Source organism: Nematolebias whitei, chromosome 16 (genome assembly GCF_014905685.2).
Source record: "Nematolebias whitei isolate Nwh7 chromosome 16, NemWhi1, whole genome shotgun sequence".
Classification (NCBI taxonomy): Eukaryota; Metazoa; Chordata; class Actinopteri; order Cyprinodontiformes; family Rivulidae; genus Nematolebias; species Nematolebias whitei.
The window spans coordinates 33,506,379-33,530,976 of NC_056513.1; the positions used below are offsets into that span (position 1 = coordinate 33,506,379).

Sequence of the window (24,598 nt, forward strand, 5' to 3'; positions counted from 1 at the left end):
CTAATTCAGCCAACTTAGCCTTTTCCAAAATCACTCTAAAAGGTGACTGTAGGTTATCAGATGGACGTCTTTGGTCCGACAGCTCCATTCTACAAAGGCCAGATCCTTTTCTGTGTTGAGCACTTGTTGAAAGTGTCCTTGATCACATGCATTCAAAAGCATTGTTTATCTAAAATACCAAAGCTTGTCTTCCTTTACTGCATTTAAGCTGGTGCAAGAATGCAGACAAACAGCCCGAAGAGCGGGAACAGGTACAACTGAAACTGACGTCAGGGGAGAATCAGTAACTATGTTACACAAATCTGAAAAAGTTAAATCTGGTCCTCTGGACATTCAAAAAAAAACAAAAAAACAAAGCAAAACAACAAAAAATGTAGAAACGTTTCGTCTCTCGTCCGAGAGACTTCTTCAGTCTGAGGTGCTGTTTTCAGCTCAGTCTCTTAAATAGCACCTTCTCAGAGTGGATCAACCAGTTTTGCTGCTGACAACCAAAACCAACTGATCACATGCTCAAGAAGGACCATCAGCCTAACAATGGATCATTAGCACACTGATGGCTGTGTACTATTCACAGAGGGCTGAGTGATACTAGCAATCACAGCATTGTAAGAGGGGGACAATTGAACACGTAGGCCTCCACCCCTGTTTAATGATGGACGGTTTCTTTTCACAAAGATGGCCTCCTTTACTCCTCTCTCAAACCATCGTTCCTCTCTATCCAGGATGTGCACATCTTCATCCCTGAAAGAGTGACCGCTGGCCTGGAGATGAGTGTAGACCGCAGAGTCCTGGCCTGATGATGTTGATCTTCTGTGCTGGGCCATCCTTTTGGCCAGTGGCTGTTTTGTTTCCCTGATGTAAGACTGATCACAGCCCTCCTGACACTGAACAGCATACACAACATTACTCTGTTTGTGTATGCTCTCGGACGAGAGACAAAACGTTTCTACATTTTTTGTTGTTTTGCTTTGTTTTGGGTTTTTTTTTGAATGTCCAGAGGACCAGATTTAACTTTTTCAGATTTTTCTACCTGGATTATTGAGCATGCATCAGGATATGTTACACAAAATTATCAACAAACTCAATAAAACGTCAAAGAAACAGAAAAATGCTAAATGTTTTTTTTTCTTGTTTATCTTGTCTGATCCTTGTCACAAAACCATCTTTGCACATCTCTGCTGGGATGTAAAACATTCTGCTTGTAGCTTGTTACTGGTAAAATATAATTCACTGAGAGCTTAAAATAACTTGTTTCCTGATACTCAAACAAGTTGATTCACATGGGAAGAATGTAAATAATTAAACCAGAGGAAGGTGGCATCTTTCTGTCAATGAGCAGATAAACTTCCTGAAACGCCTCTTAGTACAAACACTGAGGTCCACAACAGCTAGTTGAAACATTACCTTACTTTAGCCGAGTTAATACTGTCCTTGCTTCTAACCAGTAGTTTAGTCATACTGAACCCAGTTAAAGTTGGGCTGTTTCTATCATTTCACATTAGTCCAAGGAATCACATGAACTCTGGTGAAATGGGTTACATAAGATTAGAGCAACAAACGTTTTTGTTTCAGTGCCTTGTACGCATTGAACAATTATTTATATTGGTACCAGGTTTTGTAAATATAGAGTAGATATTATTAAGCGTTTAAGAAATGGCAAAAATTAACTGTGTTAAAAAATAGACTATAGAATAAATCATAAGTGTCTTGTGGTGTCAAAGGGCATATGAAGTGGGTGACACCACTAGAAAAGTAATGTCCTGTGTAAAATAGAGTAAATTTACCATTTTGATGTTTTATAATAAAAAGGGGATTTAAAAAATGGCTGTGTGCTTCTGTTACACTGAAATAAATATTCATTACATGTGCTTTTGGTGTTGATATCTACCCTTTATTTTCAATGATGAAATGTAAATCAATGGATGAAGGTGTGAGTACACAATGTGGGAGAAATCGCTGAGACCAAGCTGCAACAGAAAGAAAATGTTTGTTTAACCAAGAAGCATTTATTCTTTTTTGTTGTGTTTTTTTGTCTTGTTTCTTTATTTGAAAAAGTAGAATATTGTTTGACACATGATTGTCTTTTACACATCATGAAATGTAAAGGTAATGTAAAGAAAAAATAAAGTTTTGTGTTGCAATAAAACTTTTTCCCAGCTGAAATATATCCAGTCCTATTTTATCTGAACATTTCATTTCATTTTACCTGAAGTTTGGGCCAATTTAACCTACAGATTGTGTAAAAATATAAAAATTACTAAATGGTGTTATGTTAGTCACAATTTGAACACATATTTAACCAGAGGTCAAATGTCATTATCTGTCATGCATTTGTTGGGTGGGTTCAGAACAAGTGGTGATTTTAGCCTCTTTTGGGGGGTGCTTAAGCACCCCTAAATTTGAACTCAACATCCCTGAAAAATAAAGTAGAAAAAAATATATATATATTTTTTATGGGTTTTTTTTTTTTTTTAATCCCAATTTTTAATTTATTTTTTTATTTTTTTTATTTTTTTGGCAGTTCTGGGTTTTGGGTTCTGTTTATTGCATTTATGATTTAATGTAACAAATTAAACTAATTTAAAAGATAACAGATCACTGAAATACTTGGTTTATTTACATAATGACTTTAATTGCTGGATGTCCGGCCCCTGAGCTGCTGCTTTCAGTAACTGTGCCCCCCAGAGCAGTTTAGCTGAACAAACCTGATTTAGAGGGTGAATACAGTTTATTCCATTTATAAAATCTAAACTGAGTCTGGAAAAATGTATCAACCTGCAGTCGAACTCATGAGCAGCTGAATACAGCATGTTCATCTGTATGAAGGTAAGTGTAGTTATGCTTAATGGTTAAATTAAAGGTCAATGCTTAAAGCTAATTGTGCTTTGTTTTGTGTGTTTTAAATATAATAACCTTCACATCAATGTGAAGAAGATGAACGAGATGGTCTCCACCTACAAGTACTTGGGTGTGCACCTGAATGACAACCTCAGCTGGGGCAACACCACCAGCCTGATCAAGAAAGCTCATCAGAGACTCTACTTCCTCAGGCGGCTAAGACGAGCTGGTCTGGGAAGCTCAGCCCTCACCTCCTTCTACAGGTGTGCAGTGGAGAGCATCCTGTGCTCCAGCATCAACGTGTGGCATGGAGGCTGCACAGCTGCAGAAAGAAAAGCTTTGCAGAGTGGTGAAGGCTGCACAGAAGACTGTTGGAGCCAGCCTCCCCACCATCACAGACATTTACACCTCCAGATGAAGGAAGAGGGCCACCTGCATCATGAAGGACCCCACTCACCCAGCACACACACTTTTTACCCTGCTCCCCCCAGGAAGGAGGTTGAGGTGCATTAAGTGTAGAACCACTAGACAGAGGAACAGCTTCTACCCTGAGGCTGTTAGACTCGTGAATGTCTAAACAGGATAATCAATGAAAAATCACATCATGTTGCTGCTGATCTGTTTCATGTTGCTGCTGATCTGTTTCATGTTGCTGTGTTCATTTGTGCTCATCTGCTCACACAGACTCATGTTTGTGCTGTTCAGCAACATGGCAGATGAGGCACTTCACTCTCCTGCTGGATTTAAATCAACACAGTGGAAATATTTTGGATTCTCACAAAAGGACGGGTCAACAGACAAAACTCGTGTCATATGCAACAGATGCCAGTGTGAATTAAAATACTCGGGAAACAACAAATCTGGCCATTCACCTGAAGAAGAAATACGACATTGATAGTCATGTTATGTAAGCTCTTTATCTATTTTTATTTATTTATAACTGAAAGGTAATCAGAGTACTTTTAAGTAAAATTGTTTCAAAAATGCACTTAAACATGAGAAATGTGAGACTATACTGAACAGATCATTTATTTGTATTTTTTCATTAATTAAAAAAGTTTTTTTTTTTTAATGCCTGGTGCCTGTAATAACAGAAATAAAATGGTTAAATCATATTTGAATTGTTTTTGTAAATTTATTTAATGAGATGGGCATTTGATATCACAATATATTGATTGCAGACTTGTGAATCAAATAGAATCAAAATTGTATCGTGACAGACTTTGTGATATCGAGAAAAATCATATCAAACAAATTATATGGTATCGTGGTAAAGCTGGTGATTTACACCCCCACTTCTGACGTTTAAGAGCCATTGTCAGCACTGGGCACCACTGAAGGTCAGGTTCTAGAACCGCCCCTGTAAGTGAACGTGAATCCAGGTGTGTCCTCTGATTCAGACACAACAACACACAGGCTGTCCTCACCTTGAACTCCACAGACAGCTGCGGGGTGTACTCCAGGGTCCACAGCCCCCGAACCAGCGCCGCCAGCTGCTCCGTCACTTCCCCCCCTGAGCTCGGCGCCTCGCCGCCCGCCCCCCCGCGGCGCGTGTCCGCCTTGTACAGCTCCAGCCCGAGGTGCTCGGCCAGCAGGTCGGTGTTACTGAGACACTGGACCACGGCGTTCATGAAGCACGTGTTGCCGTGATTCTTCAGCCCCAGCACGCCGGGGGTCTTGTCTCCGTAGCTCCTGGACAGCATGTCCCTCACGGACACCCCGGAGCTCTGACCGAAGCCGCCATCGTCGTCCTCCGCGTCCGGCGGCTCCGCGGCTCCCAAGTGGGTCAAAGTGCCCAAAGTTTTCAGGATCCTTCCCATGAAACTCCCGATGGAGTGCAGAGATTTCCTCCTGACGAAGCCGCCGGCTTTGTGTTTCTTCTCCTTCCGCTTCGACGTCTTGACTTTCATCGGCTGGTTCCTCGCCTTGCTGTCCTTGCGGGTGTCCATGGCTGGACGGGACCGAGAGGAGCTGGAGGAGGACTAGAGGAGAGCACCTGTCTGCCCCTCCTCGCACCTCAGCAACCAGGTGCCACAGACTGGGTGCCAGTAAGGCACAGGACGGCTGCGGAGATGCTCCCCCCTCCACAGAGAGGCAGGTTCATGGGCTGCCCGCGGTCTTTAAACAGCCCCAAACCGCCCCTGGAGCTACAATCCACCAAACATCACTCGAGATGAATCCAGCAGCCTGGAACTTCTCCTCACTTTAATAAAAAGTCCTGTTGGAGTTTTCATACCGGGAAGAAGGAAGTTGTTTTAAAACGTGTCAAAGTGTGGCTTCAAGCTGCCCCCTGTAGGACCAGGTCCCACATAACCTGCCTTCCATTTCCACCAGGGGCAACGCCAAGGAGGGGCCAACGGTGGCGATGACCACCTGTATAAATTTGCTGCAGCCCCCTGGCCAAGCAGTTTGCCCTCCTGGCTCTCATACTTTTCTTTGATATAAACTTCCCCTAGAAATGTGAGATTATTAGGCCCTTATGAACATAAACATTTGTTTAAAAAAAAACTTTATTTATTAATCAATAAGCTGGTCTTATTAAATGTAGTTCTACAGATTGGAGGGGCTCATGTAGTTTCATGCATATTGTTTTTCTGTAGATGAATTTAGGAGGAAAAGCTTCAGTGTTGAAGGAGACAGTGCTCTCAATAATATCTGCTGTTAAAAAAAAGTGGAGATTTACCATCTGCACTAATTAAAAAATAAATAAAACAGAATAAAACTCCTGATTTTTTTGGTAAGGGTTTTAGTTTTGGTGTGGCACCCCAAGATTATCTGTGGCCCCCAACCTGCCACCCTTTTGAAAAGGTTCTGTTACGCCCTGTTGATCCAGTCTGTGAGATAAAATATAAAACTTATTAGAACTGGATCAACAGTTTGTGACAAATCGAGTCTCTGCTGCTTCTTATTTAGCTTTGTGATCTGAATATTGTCTGTGCAGACTTTGTGAGGCATCCAGGCAGCTATGAAACCAAAACTTTAATAAAAAAATAAAGAACATCCGGAGGAAACTCTCGCTGACAAACTTGAGCTACTGTGCTTCAGCAGCAAAGATTTTTTTTTCTCTGTTCTCTTATTGCAAAGTAGAAATAATAATAATATGTGTATGTTTGAGTTTTTAATAAGGGAAAATTTAGCTAATTCAATAAAAGGTCATGGTTTTTTTTAAGAAGTATATAAAAACCTGTTTATAGAGAGCGGGACATAAGAAATTATGATAATATCAAATTAGATTTTTTTTTTCTTTAATCAATGAAACATTTTTGGTCTAAATTCAACAGATCATGTTGTAAAGTAATTAAGGGGAGTGGTGGTGCAGACGTTAGACAAGTGGACCTGTGACCCACTCTGGGCCGTTGATCAAAGTCCTTAACCCCCTCCCCCAATCCAGTTAAAAATCTCTGTAATAAATGGGATCAAATGGTTGATGACAAGACTCCAACCTGCAGAGGTGATCTGGAAACAGCAACAAGAGCTAGTTGGAACCAAATTGATGAAGAATACAGTTTTGTGGCATTCTGTGATGTTAAAATAGAAATAATGACAAATACAAACAGACAGGTCAGTGTAATGTAATGTCCCAAGTATTTCACCTCATCACTGACTTGGAGGATGCTGCCAGACAGAGTGAAGTCATAGTTGCTCCTGACAATCATGATGTTACTTTTATTTGCATTATATTTAATAACAAAATCCAATCCACACTGAGAGCAAACCCTTGATCGAGGTGGCAGCTTCTGTTTCTCCTCCCCCATTTTCCTTCTTCCTGCTCTGCTCTCTGTGTGTCTGAAGTGCCTGGGTCTCATCTCCCCAACATAAATTAAGAAGATTATGGATTTGGTATCGTGGGCGTTCAACTCTATTGATAAGATTTTTTCATCAAAACTACAAGGTCCTGGGGAACCGGCGTGTCCAGCTTAGACTCACACTGTGGGGTACGTCATGGATTCGTGGGGAGTGTGGCAATTGATGTGCATTACAGTCCTGTCAGAGGAGGATGTTGAAGACGTTTACATATTTGGATTTATGATAGCAGGGTCTCTGCTTTTTGGCATCGGTGGGGCTCTGTTTTATCAACTTTTGAAGAAGACAGCGGGAGCAGTTTTGGCCATGGAAAAGCTTCTGAGTCTGTGTGAAGGTCTGGTCCTCGCTGTGGTAACTTTAAATCGTCTGGTCTACGAGCTTAACCGTAAGGTGGAGGCGATTGAGAATCGCAGACCACCTGCGGCTTCTGGGACTTGTCAGCGTGGTGGGGTCGACCTTGAAGGAGACTCATAGTATGGATCAGTGGAATGTAATCCCACAATTAGGCATTTTCGGAACCAGAATGCCCAGATGGACTCAAGGCTGAAGAAAAAAATCTGCCTGCCTGAAGAAAAAACAAAAAGCAAGCTTATCTGAATCAGACTCCCAAAGGCCTTGGAGACAGGCTGACTATCAAATTTCTCCTGGGACATGAGTACCCAAGGACAAAAGCTTCATCTATCAAAAGTATCTATAAGTGAAAACAGGATTTCATGATGAAGCTGGCACCGTTTATTTCATTTTTTTTTAAATCTCCAATGCTCTGCTGGTCTCACATGATCCTCTCCTCCGGAGAAAGGACGGGTAGGCTCATCTTCCTAGCTCCGAGCTCAGCTGGTGACTCGCAGAGGCCGTTCCCAGACTCCAGCCGCGCGTAATCATGAAGGCTCGACCCGCGCAGACAGGCGGACAGAGACGGGTCTGCGACGAACGGTGGAAGCGATTTTAAAAAACATTTTACGTGTAAAAAAAATAATAATAATTTTTAAATCGCTTCAGCAATTTTTTAAAACATTCTTTGTATAAAAACAATATTATTTTATTTAAAAATCGCTTCCACCGTCCGTCCCAGACTGTCCAGTCCGCCTGACTGCCAGGTGGGATCGGGATTCAGCCTTCATGATTACGCACGGCCGGGGTCTCGCAACGGCCATCTGCGAGTCCCCATCTCCAGCTTCGCAGTGACCAGCGGAGCTCTGAGCACACAAGGCTGGTATCCGGAACCCGAGCCTCCGAGTCGGCACATCGATGGATCTTCCGCGGTGACCAGCTGAACTTGGAGCCGGGGAGATGACGTCCTGCCCGGCCTGGCACTCCGAGGCTCCGGGGGGAGGATCGGGGTACACTAGCAGAGCTCCATCCAGCTTGCTCTGAATTATGTTGTCGGCCACAAAGCACAAAAAATGCCAGCACATCAGCATTAGACCAAGATGTTGTCAGTATTGTTTTTAAAATCTTTAAAATAAGTCCAGCCGCTGCTCCAGTCCGAGAAATTGCAAATGGCGGATTATTGTTTTGAAAAGTTTCTGAAGGATCCAGTGACTCCGCCCCCGACCAATCAGTGACCGACAGTGTTCTGACGTCACGTTTTAGTACCTCTTCGTTCCGGCTAGAACCACAGAGCCAAGGGTACTGAAAATAGTAACAGGTGCTAAGTACCCGTACTAATGGAAAAGCCTCGGAACCGGGCCAAGTAGGGTCCAGTCGGCCCGTACCGGTACTAATGGAAAAGGGGCATTATATTACAGATCTTATTGGTCCATATTTTCCTAACAGAGCACCTCGCTCCCAGACTGCAGGTTTATTTTTGGTTCCTAGAGTTTTTAAAAGCAGAAAGTGAGGAAGATCTTTCAGTTTTCAAGCTCCTCTCTTGTGGAACCAACTTCCAGTTTCTGAGGCTGACACTGTCTACTTTAAAGATTAGTCTTAAGTCTTTCCTTTTTGATAAATCCTATAGTTGGGGTTGGCTTGGGTTTCCTGAGCTATCCCTTAGTTATGCTGCTACAGACTAATGCCCCTTTTCCACTGTCACAGAGCGGATCAGATCAGTTCGGGTCTGTTGTGTTTCCATGTACATTTCTGGACCAGCTCTGTAGGCGGGGACTAGAATCCAACTCATCTTACCACCTGGTGGCGGTAGTGCTCCCTTAAGCTACTTACTAGCCACCACTAAACGTATTAGAAGAAGAACACCCTGAAGGTTTTGTCACACGATGTTGTGGAAGCGATGTCATGCTCTAATGGAGTACCTCATGAGCTGTAACTTTTAAACCTGATTCATAATCCTACCTTACTGCCTTCCCTGCCTGCTTTAAACCCATGTGTTTTTCATTTTAGTATAGATTTTTACAATAAAGATGTATTAAAAATATCTTCACTTTTATTATTTGCAGATATGCACAAGGTTCATGTTAAAATTGCAAAACATCACATTGTGCTGTAATCTTTGAAACTGCTTTTACAATAAGATACAGACTTGAAAACAATTAGATTAAATTTTGTCCTTGAATTTTAAAGATTTGTCTTTCATTAAATTAAAACATAAATTTATTACTTATTAATCTAAAAAAGTTAAGTCTGGTCCTCTGGACATTCAAAAAACAAAACTAACAAAAAACATTTAGTTTATTTATTATAAACTGTATTGTTTGTTTTGTGAATGTCCAGAGGACCAGATTTGACTTTTTAGATTTTTCTACCTGGATTATTGAGCAGCATCAGGATATTAATTAATAAATAGTCAGTTGGTCTGTGAACACCATGGGGTCCTAGAAGAGCTGAAGAGGTGGCTGTTGATGTCTGTGCCTCCCTGGTGAAGATGCTGCTCCCACAACCCTGAAGCAGAAGAGGATGGATGGATGGATGGATGGATGATGGATGGATGGATGGCGAAGGAGGAGACCATCAAACACAGCAGGAGTGGTCAGTTTAGGTGAACTCCTGCCTGTTGGCTTCAGATCAGCTGTTCAAATCTCTGCAGGTTCAAATAAAAGGTGCACCAGGACTTTCAGCTGAATCTCTCGGGCCACAGTTGTACGGCCGATAAACGATAACTGCTAAAAGATAACTGATGACTGATAATTGATAACTGTCCTTTCTGAATTTTTGACTGTTTTTGTGTCACTTCATCCTAGAACCAAAAAATTTATAACATAATAACAGTTGAGCAGATTCTAGTAATCTTTTCTTAGGATTCATTAAAGATCAAATGCAATTGGAAATTCTTCTCAACTTCCAGTATGAATTTAAACAAACACTATATGAACTTAACATTGTAAAATTTGTTTAGGAAATTTAATGTTCAAGGACACCACTTAAGAAAAAAATTGTTTAATATGAAAAGTAAGAAGTGAAAAATGTACAAAAATAAAAGCTACTGCGTCCAACTAATGATTGTCTGTCCCTTGTCTCACGGGCTTCATCCAGAAGAAGACACAAGTGTTGTTCCTGCTGTGTCCGGTTCAGTTCTTCATGTTCATTCAGTGATAAAATAAGACTTTTCTTTACTGGACTCTTTTCTCTTTCTCTTCACTAGAAAGAAGAAAAAGTGGTTAATTCAAGCTACATACTGTTTTTGAATAAATGCATGAAACAAAGAAAGGTGCTGCTAACAGCTATAATAGATATATTAATAATAATAAACTGATCAAATAAGAAAATGAAAAATAAATTGATTTAAAAATAATGAAAATGATAATAATGGATATATGAATCAGAAAGTATTATACAGATGCAGATATTCTTTGTCATTCGCACCACATGTGGTACATGTGGTGGATCAAAATTATGTTCACAGGGTCCCAGTTACATCCAACAATAAAATAAAAAAGAAAAACAGTAATAAGATCTAAGATATGAACTAAGAAAAACATCAACTAAAAATATGATAAGCTTTAATAGCATAAAAACATTAAACACAATACGCAGAACAGCAGCACGGACATGAGTCTGTGTGAACAGACGAGCACGAATGAACACAGCAACATGAAACAGATCAGCAGCAACATGAAACTGATCAGCAGCAACATGAAACTGATCAGCAGCAACATGATGTGATTCTTCACAGTGTTATATATTCATAAGGCTGCACAAACTCTAGTTCATGTTGCTGTTTGACGTATTGTTTTGATTGTTTACTGCTATTAGTGCTTAGTGTTTTATTAGTAGATGTTTTTTAGTTGATATTTTTCTTAATTCATATCTTAGATCTTATTACTGTTTTTCTTTTACATTTTGTTGTCTGTAACTGGGACCCTGTGTACAAAGTACATAATTTCATCCCAATTCAGTATTTATTCAACATTTTAGTTTTTTACTTTAAAAATAAAATAAATCAAGTCCTTATCGGCACAAATAAATTGAAGTGGAACATGTTGCATCTGTTCTTACCGAGCACAGAAGCTGCAGCGTTGTGCTGCTCTGTGAGGTGCAGCTGGGCTGTGATGGAGCTCTGTCAGGTGTAGACTCCTCTGATGGAGCAGGAGCAGGAGCCGGGAGGCTTGGAGGGTTTAATGTGGAGTTTAGAGATGAACCATCACGCGCTGAAATACGTTCTGGATAAAATACAGTGAGAAACGGTACCGGAGGACAGTTAGCGTTTATGCAAATTAGCTTAGCATCGTAGCACCGATGTGGTCCTATTATGGCGTCAGCCTCTTTTGTTAGTTAAAAATATGTCCAGAACCGATGGGATGAGTAATTTAAAATATGTTTAAAGTTAGAAAACACTCACCATCTTCTATAAATGATTCAAGTAGAGCAGTGGCCGTGTCCAAACCACCCTCCAATCCTCCATCTAGCTCGCTTTGACTTTTTTCGTCGGCCACCAAGCACAACACCACCTGCACTTCTGCATTTCACCACAGCTTTGATATTATTGTTGTTGTATCCACCTTATTCCGGATTTGGCGCCACTACCCATAATTCATAGCGGAAGCCGGTTGTTTACTTCCGCCCGCGATCCCGCGCTGTTGTTTACGTTTGTGGGTTAACACACTTGCTAGCAATTTAATGTTTTTGACACAAAAGTTTCCTTTACCTGAAGTAAATGGCAGCACATCAGAGGTGGATACATTGCAAGGATGTTTTAAAAAGCCGCGAAGATAAGTCGTTAACTGTGTCTCACCCATCATTTCTCACGGACTGGGTAGATGATATGAAATCATGGCCCGGAATTACCTACATCGATATTATTAATTACCTTGTTTTTTCTGAAGGCGTCGATGGCGAGGAATTGCGGAATTATAAAAGCACAGAGGCGTATAATTACCTCCACAGCAACAAAATAGATACAGTTTTGCTCAAGAAACAAGGCGACTTTATCTTTCTGAAAGCAGCTGTTGAGCCGAGCCAGAGCGTTGGTCAAGCTAAACACTTAGCATGGGTCATGCTCAGAGAAAGTGGAGTGGTAGAAACGGTCGGCTGTTCCTGTATCGCCGGATTGGGAAAATCATGCAGTCATGCGGCAGCTATTCTGTGGAAGGTATATCACTTATCTGGATATCAGAATATTTACATCACTGAATCAGAATCACTGAACTGGGCGAAAGCTGTGAGCTTCCTGTCTGCCTGTGTTTACATGTGGAAGCCAGAGCATTGTGCAGCCTGTGATCTACTGTCACAAAAAATTAAACATTAAAAAGGCTGTACAGTATTTTTATATTATTTGTTTTTAAAAAAGTACAGACTGGATGCAAGGCAACCTAACATTTACAGAAAAGGAAAAAATAAATGACAACAGCAGGGATGTAAATAACTTGTTTCATTTTATTAGGAGCAGTGATAGCTGAAGTCTGTTAAATTGTTACAGGTCCAGAATGCTGTGATCAGTGGAAAGACGGGGCTAGCATGTACAGATGAGCAGCGCAGGTGGAATGCTGGGACAGCAAAGAATCTTCAACCCAAACGTCTAAGCATGATAAACTTCAGACACCACAAGGCAGAGCAGCAGTATAACATCAACTCAAGGGCTGCAGTCACACAATCACTCCCAAACACGCCACATCATCATACACACCAAGACTTCAAAGACAGTGTTAGCAAAGCGCCAATGAAGCCACTGTTTCTCCTCAAGAACACATTAATTGGAAAGTGTTACAATGCCTCACCATCAGCAGAACCTCACTGCAACAGCACAATTGATCAGCAATTTTTTCTGCCACACCAAGCACACAGTGGTGATCTTAGCTGTAATCCATGCAGGGCATTCTATCTGGCATATATTCAAGTTTCTGAACAGCAAGCATCACAATTACAAGAAAAAACTAAAGAACAAAGTGCATCAGATTTGTGGCACAACTGTAGAAAAATCAGACTCACAGCAAGCACTGCAAAAAAAGTTCCAGTTCGTGCTACCACAAAAAATGACAAGTTTTTATCGGAGCACCTGTACCCCTCCTTTCGTGGTAATTATGACACAAACTACGGTAAAGAAAATGAGATCAGAGCTTGTGATCAACTGACAGAACAGGGTGTGAACATCATTCACGTGGGTACTGTTGTCAGCATCCAGGAGCCATGGCTCTCTGCTAGTCCTGATGGGGTCATTGATTCAGATGTGCTGCTAGAAATTAAATGTCCTGTACCAACCCATCCTTCGCTCACTGAGCAGCTTACCCAGAAGTGCAGCGACATCAAATTGGTAGATGGAGAGCTGCAGCTGCATAAAACAGGAAGCAGAGGCTATTACATGCAAGTGCAGCTTACAATGTTTTGCACACGTCTAAAGACTGCAACACTTGTGATCTGGACACCAAGTGAGCATGTTTCATTTACAGTGCAATATGATGAGGCATTTGTTAAAGAAAAAGTAGACCGCTTGAGAGGCTTTTACTTCTCATGTTTCTTGCCTCGGCTTGTAGAAGAGTATGTTGCAGGACGGTTTAAGTTAAATGACAGATACTTGAAGATAATGGGCAAGCTGTAATGTACATTGGCCCTTAAGGACAACTATGAATTTGACAGCCAGACATCAATATAGTCAGAGTTCAAGTCTGTGTTGTGAATGAAAGCAGACATTTAATAGAAAATTTGTTGAATATTTCACAAGTAAAATGTACAAAATTAATGGTCGGAAATATTCCTCCAGTCTGTCTAACCAGTATGAAATGATCTTGCTAGCCATGCTCTGTGATATATTAAACTGGCGGCTTAGGTCACCCATTACACGATTAGTCTTTATTTTCATAAGTGTTATAAGGACTTGATCTTGTACAGGCATTGTAAATTCATTGTTGTCATCTCCTTCCAGTGCTGACACAAGAGTGTTAAATGTTTCTAACAGCAAAGCGTCTGCGTCATTTTGTAGAAGAAAAAATGCAACTTCATCACACTGAGTCGTCTTGTCCTGGACATCTTTTCTGCCAGACGTGTTGCAGTATTGATGATGATCTTTTAGCGAAGGGTCCTCCCACTGTGTGTGGACTGAGTGCAGATGTGGCCCAGGAGGTTGTGTGGAGACGCTAGCCAGGTCTGGGATGACTGACGGTGAATCTACGGTGCACTCTGAATAACACAAAAATACAAAATCAAATCAGCGTAACACAACCTTTCAAGTGTCACTTACCTTATTACGTTTTAGGAAGGAAATTTGTAATTCCACACTCGTACACACATGATACATCTTAAATGTCAATAGTGCTGTTTTAGTGGGGCTTTAGCCCCCTTAAATTTTCCTAAGCCCCATCAAATTATGCTATAATATCAAAATATTGTGATTAGATTTTAGTTTTTCATCCTTAAAAAAATCAGTTGGAGCTAGGTTGCATTTAAGCTTTTTCTTTAAAGAGTTTAAAAGAAGTTTTTTTTTCAGCTGTGTCTGTTTCAAATAACCTGCCTCTAATAACTCAACATATTCTTTATTAACAAAATCCCCAGACTTTTACAGCCCTGGGGGCTGAATTTTACCAGGTTGCTAAATAAAAAGCTATTCTCGGACAGTTACATGAAATCATATACATCTCTGCTAGCATGCTACTGATGTTAATTACTAACCACTTTGTCTTTAAGATTTGGATTTGGCTGCCAATCAAGTACTTTCTCTTAGTGATAAAGTATTTTGGAATTAAATTAATAATACACTAACATCCACAATAACACTGCAACCAGCTAGCGCTGATGCTAACACCATCCACAGTATAGTAATTATAACATTACAATTATAACATTAATAATAATATAATTCAGTAAAAGATAAGAGCTAAGCATGATTAAAATGTGAAGCGGGGACAAATCACATTTTCAATTTCACTCACCGGGAACAGATTCGGCCGTTTTGTCGATGTTGCTGGAAGCTGTCTGGCTCACAGTGGTCCGGATGAGCTGCCTTCTTTTCTTTGGTGGGGCCCGGTCATAGCCCAGATAGAGCTCCGGGTCGGGGTGAAGCTCTGTGGGCTTTTTATCAATAAAATGAAAGGAGCAAACATAAACTCTCTTCGGGGGGTATTTGAGTTTTAAAGCTGCCAGCCACGCTCGTTTTCGATCCTCCTTCCTCGGCATGGAGTGCAGTTCGTAACGCACTGGGCACACACAGGCCTTTCGAAGTTGTTGATGTGCAAAACAATACGTTTCTAGCTCGTCTTTCAGTTTTCTGGAGCTGTTGTGACAGCCAACAACAGCACAAGTTGAACCCGAACTCATATTAGAATTGTTTAAGCCTCCTGCTACAGCACAAATTACTAGAATTTGTCATTAGCAAAAGTGCCTGTCATTAGCAAAAGTGCCTCTCGCTTTAGCTCACCGGAAGTATAAAACCGGGAGGGGGCGGTACCTGTCTGTCATGGCAGCCCACATACGCTCTTGCAGAATAAGGTGAATAGCTTCAAAATACTAAAAGATACGTTCCTCGTGTTATCGCTAATGGCAAGCGATAGAGAAAAAAATGGTGGATCGGGTTGTTTGGAAAGACTCCACAGACTCCTCCCCCCGACCAATCAGTGACCGACAGTGTTTCTGACGTCACGGCGCGGCTCGCTCGGACCCCTTGAGAAGCCGGGCCAGAATTTAGCGAGGCGAGCCGGTCACAGGAACAGTGGAAAGACCTCAAACGCGCTTCAAGCCGGAAATATCCGACCCGCGCCGTGACGGTGGAAAAGGGGCATTAGACTGCCGGAGGACAAACTGACCACATTTTCTTTTCCTTCTTGTTCTAGGTGAAGGTGGACGCTTTTTCCTCCCACTCCTTCCCATACTCCTGCTCTTTAACCTGCGCCTTCCCCTACTCTTTCCACTGCTGCTGCTCCTTCCCCTGCTGCTGCTCCTTCTTCTGCTCCTGCTCTTTAACCTGCTCCTTCCCCTACTCCTGTTCTTTCCCCTACTCCTGCTCTTTCCCCTGCTGCTGCTCGTTCTCCTGCTCCTACTCTTCGTCCTGTGAACCTTTTGGTGCCTTCTTTGCATATCTAAATGCAGCTGATGCTTATCCTGTGCCTGGTTCTGCTAGAGGTTTCTTCCTGTTGGGGGAGTGGTGGCGCAGAGGTTAGAAGATAGGCCTGTGATCGGAAAGTCGCAGGTTCAACTCTCGGTACCGTCAACATAAAAAAAAAAAGTGGGTGGAAAAGGTGGAACACCCACACCTCCCTCCACCCTCATTCACCCTACCCTGGGCCCCTGAGCAAGGCCCTTAACCCCCACCATCTGCTCCCTAAAACAGGTCTCTCTTGAAAATGTGTTCTCGTGGCTCAATGAGACTACCTGGATTAATAAAGGGTAATTTTTTTTAAAGGGAGATTTTCCTTTCCACTGTCTCCATTGTGCTTGTTCAGGATGGGAGACTGTGAAGAAGTGAAGATTCAACAAGTGTGCTGTTTCCTTAGATAGATAACTTTACTAATTGGTTTTTATAATATATGTGAATGTTTCTGTTCAGTGCCCTGAAATGACTTCTGTTGAGATTTGGCTCAATATAAATAAACTGAATTGAATTCAATATCTATCCATATTGCAGACATTTTGTCGCAGTACTTGACGTTTTACTGCAGCCACATAACAGATTATGTAAAACCACAGACCGTAGGTCAAACCAGAGACCGATTCCAGTTGGATTCAGTTGAAACAGTAAATTAGAGTAAATTTTGAAACGTGGCATCAAAATGACACAGTCTGTCCGTAGTCTGTCTTGTATTTCTGTGTTTTCCCCTTTTCTGCTTTTTATGTTTATTTCATTCTGCTCCTTGTGTGATTCTGTTCTGTCTGTTTTTCTTCTTCTTCTTCTTCTTCTTTTCTATTATGGCGGATCGCAAGCAACTTTAAGGTGCATACCGCCACCTACTGTACACGAGTGTGTAGCAACACTACTTCACATCTATTAAATTCTATTTTTTAACCTAGTATTTTGCAGAAAAGTAAATATTGCTTTTCTTATTCTGTAAATATCCATTATGTTTCCTTCATTTCCCAATATTCCTTTAAGACTCCATTCTTGACCTGTCCTTCTAACCATTCTTCTCAGTTTCTCCCTTTCAGGTTCATATGTTTTACAGTTCATCAATATGTGCTCTACATTTTCTTTCTCTCCACACCCTTCACATTTATCGTTCTGTTTTCTCCCTATTAAATATAAATTATCATTTAAATAGGTATGACCTACTCTTAATCTGAACATTATTATTTCTTCCCTTCTATTTTTCTCAGTGATTTTTCTAATTAATACTGACTTTTGTACATTATAGAAACTTCTTCCTTTCTTATCTTCATTCCATTTTGTTTGCCATTTTTCTATTTCTTTACTTTTAATAAGTGATTTCCCTTCCCCTTTCCCAAAAGGGATTGTAATTGTTATTGCCCCCTCTAGCGCCCTTTTTGCTAGTTTATCTGCCTTTTCATTGCCCTTTACACCTTCGTGTGCTGGAACCCAACAGAACCAAACATCAATGCCACCCCTGTATAGTCTAAATAAACAGTGTTGAATTTCTAATACTAACTCTTTCCTATTATTTCCTTCTCCCTGAATACTTTCTATAACTGCTTTGGAATCAGTGCACACCACCACCCTGTCTGGTCTAACCTCCTCTACCCATTGTAAGCTTAGCATAACTGCTACCATTTCTGCTGTAAAGACAGATAGTTGATCTGATAATCTTTTAGAAATGTACATTTTAAATTCTTGTATATGTATTCCTATTCCCACACATCCTTTTAAATTCTTAGAGCCATCTGAATATATTTTAAGGTAGTTAGAATATGAGTTTCTTAAATATATGTCTGTCTTTACCCCTATTTCATTTAAATTCCAGTCATTTTTCATTTTAAGAAGTTTCATGTCTACATTTACCTCAGGAAATAGCCATGGAGGAATAACACTAATCGGATTAAACCGTGCTATTTCCTTATCCTCTAATCCATACATTTTAATCAACTTGTTTACAGTCCATCCAAATCCATTACTCTGGAAAGTTGAGTATTCCCAACAGTTTTGTAAAATTGTTGTAGTTGCATTATCTTCTTTACTGCTTTTAATTTTCATCCAATATACTAGAGCTAATTTTATTCTTCTCATTTCCAGTGGGGTCTCTCCAGTCTCTATTAAAAGAGCATTAATAGGTGTCGTTTTCACTGCTCCTGTACATATACCTAAAGCCCTACTCTGTAACCTATCTATCTTTTGTAATGATGTTTTTGCTGCTGCTCCGTATATAAAACTGCCATAATCTATTATTGATCTCATGAGAGCCCTGTATATGTTTAATAGTGACTGTCTATCTGCACCCCAATCATTTCCAGCCACAGCTTTTAGTAGATTTATAACTTTCTTACATTTTGTTTCTAAGTTTTCTATATGTGTTTTCCATGTATAAGAACTATCCAACCATAGGCCTAGATATTTAAATTCTGCTACCCTTTCCAAAGGTTGTCCGTATAATGTTAATGTTCCTATATCACTATTTCTCTTATTTGTAACAACCATAAAACAAGACTTGCTTGCTGATAATTTAAAACCCCATTCATAAGACCATTTTTCTACTTTACTAATTGCTTTCTTAATTTTTCCTACGACATGTTTTATATTCTTTCCCCTCATCCATATGGCCCCATCATCTGCATATAGTGCAGATTTTATACATTTATCATTATCCGAAAAGATATCATTAATCATAATATTAAATAAAATTGGACTGATTGCACTACCTTGAGGAATTCCATTTTCCACATTAAATTCTTTCGAATAATCATTCCCAATCTTCACTCTAATTTTTCTATCCATAAGGAAATTTGCTATCCAATTATACATTTTCCCACCAATTCCCATCTGCTTGATTTTTATAAGTAATCCTTCTCTCCATAATGAATCATATGCTTTTTCTATATCAAAAAATATTATAATCATTATTTCCTTCATTTTTAAAGCTTTCTCTATGTCATTACTGATTCTAGTTAGCATCCATTGTTGATCTCCCTGTTCTAAAGCCACATTGATATCCATTAAGTAGTTTCCTATGCTCAAGAACATATCCTAATCTATTGACCATTATTTTCTCCATCCATTTACTTAAATGAGATGTTAAAGCTATTGGTCTATAATTATTCGGACTGATAGGATCTTTTCCTGGTTTATTGAACGGCAGTATTGTTGCCCTTTTCCAGTTATTTGGTATTAAACCTTCTTTCCATATTTTATTAAACAGTTTTAATATTAATTTCAATGTTACTTCCGGAATCTGTCGAAACATAGCATAGCATAATTGATCCTCCCCTGGAGCTGAATAACCTGTCCCTTTCAATACTGTTTTAAGTTCTTTCATGGTTATTTCCATGTCTAATGTTGTCATATATTTTTTACATTTCTCCAAAATATTTTTATGCTTTCCAAGTTTTTGAGTCTTCTGCTGTCTATGAATGTCTGTAAGATGTTCGCCACTATGAACTGTGCCTTATCTTTATTTAACACCAATATCTCCTGACCTCTGATTAAGGTTGGTATTTTAACATCATTCCTTTTCCCAGTCATTTTCCTAAACATTGACCAAACGTTTTGTAATTTTATTTCTGAACCTATTGAAGAACAATATTCTCTCCATGTTTTCTTTTTTGCGTCCTTAATAGTTTTACGAGCTATTGCTCTTTTCCTTTTATATTCAATAAGATTTTCCGTTGTTAAATTTTTCTGTAATATTTTAAATGCCTTGTTACGTTCTTTAACTGCTGTAGTACATTCATCGTTCCACCAAGGAACTACTTTTTTCTTACCTTTTATTTTTATTTTTGGTATGCTAGAATTTGCAGCATTTAAAATATGTTCTGTTATTTGACTTGTACATTCTTCAATGTTGCCTTTTAATGTTACCATGTGTCTGGTTTCCTCACAGATTGTTTTAAATTTTTGCCAGTTAGCTTTATTAAAGCACCATTTTGTTAAACTAAAATCTTTTTGCCTGTTTATACTGTCATTAATTATTGTACTCACTGGAAAGTGATCGCTCCCTAATGTAGACTCCCATTTGACATCCCATTCACATGAACTAACAAGACAATTGGATATTAATGTAATATCAAGACATGAGGTTGTATTTTTATGTATATTTACTCTTGTACCTTTTCCATTATTAAGACATACTAATGATCTTTCATCCATTATTTCTTCAATTATGTTACCATTATGATCTGTCTTCTTGCTACCCCAAAGACTATTGTGGGCATTAAAATCACCACACCATAGTTCTCTTCTATGTGGTCTCCCTGCTATTTCTTTAAACATTTCACTATCAAGGTGTTTGCATGGATTATAATAATTTATTATTTTCATATTTTCATATTTTCTTAAATTAAATATTTCTATATTAACACATTCTAATTCTTTATTCATTGGGTTTTTCTTATATGCTATTCCATCTTTAATTAGAGTGGCACATCCTCCTCCACTACTATTCCTTCTATCCTGTCTTTCTATGCTGTATCCAGGTATCTTAAAATCCAGCTGAGGTTTTAACCATGTTTCGTGAACACATATTACATCTGGGATTATTTCTAATTCATAAACAAACTTTTTAAATTCTTGTCCATTGGCTATTAGACTTCTGGCATTCCATTGAAGAATATGTAAGACCATAATAAAAGCTTGGATCCTAATCTTGAGCATTTTCTGTCGTTTCTGTGGCGCTCAGAATGGTATGAATCTGATCTGCTTGGATTTCTTTCATGTCTAAAAATCTTCCTGCTGCTGTTACTATTGCTTTTATCTTATCACTTTTCTTTTTCATTTGAACTGCAACATTAACAATATGGCACATAAAAGCTACAAAGTTTTCTTTTTTCACCACCATTGTATTTTCATCTACTCTACATTTATGCAAACATGCATTTTGTATATTTGTTGTTGGTACCAATGTTTGTCGCTGATCATTCTGCCCTTGATTTATGTTCCAAGTTGTGTTTCTTTGACCCGTTTCTCTCAACCTCATTCCTCTTGTACTGTCTTTCCTTACTCTTTTTAGAGCTTCAGCATATGAAACTCTTTCTGTTATTTTGATTCTTTGAGCTTCTCTGGCTTCCCTTTGTATTTTACATCCACCATATGCTGCACTATGTTCTCCTCCACAATTGCAACATTTGATTTTAGCATCTTTATCACATTTTCCGTATTCATGTGGGCCTCCACATCTTGCACACCAAACTTTACCTTTACATTCTTTAGCAACGTGTCCCATTCTTTGGCAAATAAAACATCTGATGGGTCTAGGAATATACTCTCTAACTCTATAGTTCATGTATCCCAATTGGATATTTTCTGGCTTAATATTTTCAAATTGAAGAATCACTGTCATTTAAGTTCCCCGTCTCTTTTACTTTTAATCCTTATGGCATCTGTTATTTTCCCTCCTTTGATTTCTTTTTTCACATCCTCCATTGTCATTTCTAAAGGAACTCCTGATATTACTCCTCTTAGCCTTGCTAAAGATCCTGGAATATAGGTTTTAATTATTTCCCCCCATCAGGGTTTTCATTTTGATTATCTTCTGTTGTTGTGACTCATTAAGAGCATGAATTAGCACTCTTCTATTATTTATGATTCTAGCCGTTTTAATTTTCCCTATTTCTTCCTCTATTGCTTTGGTCATCTTTATTGGGTGTATAGATCCCCCTTCTTGCTTAAATTCCACTATTACTTTAAATTCTACTTCTGTTTCATCCTGTTCTCTTGAGCTCACCCGTTCGTTTGGTTTTGTCTTTTTGCTAACTTCTGCTCTTGACTCACTTTCTTCCGACCAACTTCTTGTTCTTTCTTGTCTCTTCCTAAGTGTTCTTTTCATTTTTGCTGATCTTGATATCAACCATTCCATCTCATTTCCACTATTTCCTCCTGATGTAGAAGCCATGTTGCTACAGTCAATGTACAGCTTATGCGATCCACCAAAATCAAATCCTACCGCTTTCGTTTGTTTGTTGCATTCATTCACTTCCTCCTCAGGCGTCCAAAAAAAAAAAAAAAAACCTGTCTGTTTTCTGTCACTCTCATTCACTCTTCAGTGAGCCTCTCCAGTCTTGATCATTCTCACCTGGCCCTAATCAGCTACCTGCCCAGGTGCACTCATCATCTCTCTCTCCCTCAGCCTTACTTAAACTTCTCCTCTTCATTACACAAACATCTGGTCATTGTTCTGTTCTGCACAGATGACATGATCCTCTGCTGTTTCTTGTGCCAGGTATCTGTCCAAGTCCGAACCTGTCCTGTTCTGCCTGGATCCTGTCTGTGGTTTTGCTGCCCCGTCAGCCGTTTTTTTTTTTTTTTTTGTGTGGTTTAAAAAATATATATATATATATTCTAAACTCCTGCCTTCGCCTGCCTGCTTGCAAATGGGTTGAAAACTCTAGGATTGTGTCGCAAAAACACACAGAACATTTGATGAGTCTGGAAAAGTACAGAATTTGAAACCAAATTTTGTAAGGACCTTGCATAAACTCACCTTATTTTACACCACAGAGATAACCTGATCACTTTTTTTATGCACATCAGTCCTGCTCCACAGGACCGCCACACAAAAGCTAGAAAATGGTTCATTTAAGCCGTTTCATCCAGAAACATTATGTGCAGCTCTGGTTTTTAATATGGATACAACTCCTTTTGTGCAGGATTCAGAAGTATTCAAATCATCTGAGGCTTAATTTCACAGCTCAGCAGTGCCAAAGATTAAATTTATTGGACCAGATGGGCTGATTTATTGGACTAGATAGTCAAGTCAATCCACCCCACACATGTAATTTTTCTAATGTTCCTATTAGTTGTTAGAAAATAAAATGAACATGTTATAACAGCACACTGAATGAACAAGCTCTGGAGGAAACGTTGGTTACATACTATAACCCCAGATTCTATGAGTATAGGCGTAGCCCTTTAAGGCTGTCGCTGGTGGGTTTTATCCCGTCATGCAAAGCATCGCACTGAAAAATTTAGTCCACGCCCACCTGTTGTGTGGGCCTCACCCGGTCCGTATAAATTACGTTAAGAGCGGGTAATCGGCTCCCAAATAGCTTTTTCTTCAGCCATTTAGGAGCCAGTGAGGCCCGACGCTTAAAGGGCTATGCCTATACTCATAGAATCTGGGGTTACATTATGTAACAGACATTATATTTCGTATAGGCTTCGCCCTTTAAGGCTGTCGCTGGTGGGTTAAGGGCAAAGCAGATATAGTCCTCGCCCCACTGGGTCCATTCGAACACCATACGAAGCGGCAACTTTCCCAAAAACGTCTTGTCACTCAGCTCTCCATGTGCGTAATCACGCGTTGTGTAATTATTATCATCATCATCATCATCATCAACTTTATTTATAAAGCACTTTAACACAGCCATAGCTGAAACAAAGTGCTGAAACATCAGTTAAAAACAAGATAAAAGACAGCATAAAAACAGAGCTACAAACCCAAGCACACAACTCAATTTAAAACACAATAAAACAACAAGTTAAGCAGATTAAATCAACACCAATAAAATAAAGTAAAATCAAGACTCAGTTGGGTTGAAGGCCAATGAATAGAGATGAGTTTTTAGATGGGTTTTAAAAATGGACAGCGAGGGGGCCTGTCGAATGTACAAAGGCAGAGTGTTCCATAATTTAGGGGCACTAACAGAGAAGGCCCTGTCTCCTCTAAGCTTCCTCTTACTCTTGGGGATGACCAGGAGCAGCTGGTCAGCAGACCTGAGTGACCGAGGTGGAGTGTAATGGTGGAGAAGCTCTGTTAAATAAGGGGGGGCAAGACTGTTTAAAACCTTAAAAACAAACAAAAGAATTTTAAAATGAACTCTAAAATACACGAGCAGCCAGTGGAGAGAAGCCAGGACAGGTGTGATGTGCTGTCTTTTGTGTGTTCCAGTTAAAAGATGTGCAGCAGCATTTTGCATCAGCTGCAGACGTGCGAGTGAGGACTGGCTGACTCCGAGATAGAGATGTAGTGAACCTAACCTGATGTCAAACTAAGCCTAAGGTCAAAACACTTGACCTTAAGAACCTTGTGGGACAGAAACTGTTATTTCATTGATCTGCATCCAGAAATACAGTTTGACCCATCCTGAGACTTTCTTTCTTGAATTAATCAAGTAGAAAAGACAATTCTCTATGATCATTACTATTTTACAAATGTTTGATAATCAAATTGTGTTAGTTCACTCAATGTTTACAGGTTGAAGAGAACTACTCATTTTTATTTACATAAACAGTAAGTAATGATTTTTATTCCTCATTCAAAGAATAAATCAGGGTAATATGCATTTCTTGATTTTTCTGTCTTCAATGAGCAAATTTGTAAGTATGTTAAGGTTCAAGTTTCGGTCAACTAAAAGTTTACTGAAAAAGAAATGTCATGTTTAACTTTTACAGAAGATACAGGAGAGTTCGACTCCACGAAGTCTGGTTTTCTCCAATAATCTTTCTGTCTGTTTTAAACAAACTTAATCTCTGTCCTTGACTTTGATAACACCTTACATCACAAACCACACCTCTTTTCTGGTCCATCCACCAATTAGAAAGCTC

The 24,598-nt window shown here is 39.5% G+C and overlaps 1 protein-coding gene across 1 annotated transcript; it reads right to left on the bottom strand.

Annotated features, from left to right (window-relative positions):
• Window positions 1-13,095: 13,095 nt before the first annotated feature.
• On the bottom strand, window positions 13,096-15,420 carry LOC119422492. Its single transcript, XM_037689867.1, has 3 exons — window positions 14,895-15,420; window positions 13,923-14,145; window positions 13,096-13,099 (listed from the first exon to the last, which is right to left on the bottom strand). The coding sequence occupies exons 1-3, from the start codon at window positions 15,277-15,279 to the stop codon at window positions 13,096-13,098; spliced, it is 612 nt and encodes a 203-aa protein (XP_037545795.1). The 5' UTR covers window positions 15,280-15,420.
• Between the last annotated feature and the right edge of the window lie 9,178 nt (window positions 15,421-24,598).

What these genes read in the sequence shown, in the direction of transcription:
- LOC119422492 (XM_037689867.1), bottom strand. Translation starts at nt 15,279, where the DNA reads ATGAGTTCGGGTTCAACTTGTGCTGTTGTTGGCTGTCACAACAGCTCC. An exon ending in AACGGCCGAATCTGTTCCCG is followed by an intron (nt 14,146 to 14,894) that starts GTGAGTGAAATT and finishes TGTGTTATTCAG; the next exon opens with AGTGCACCGTAGATTCACCG.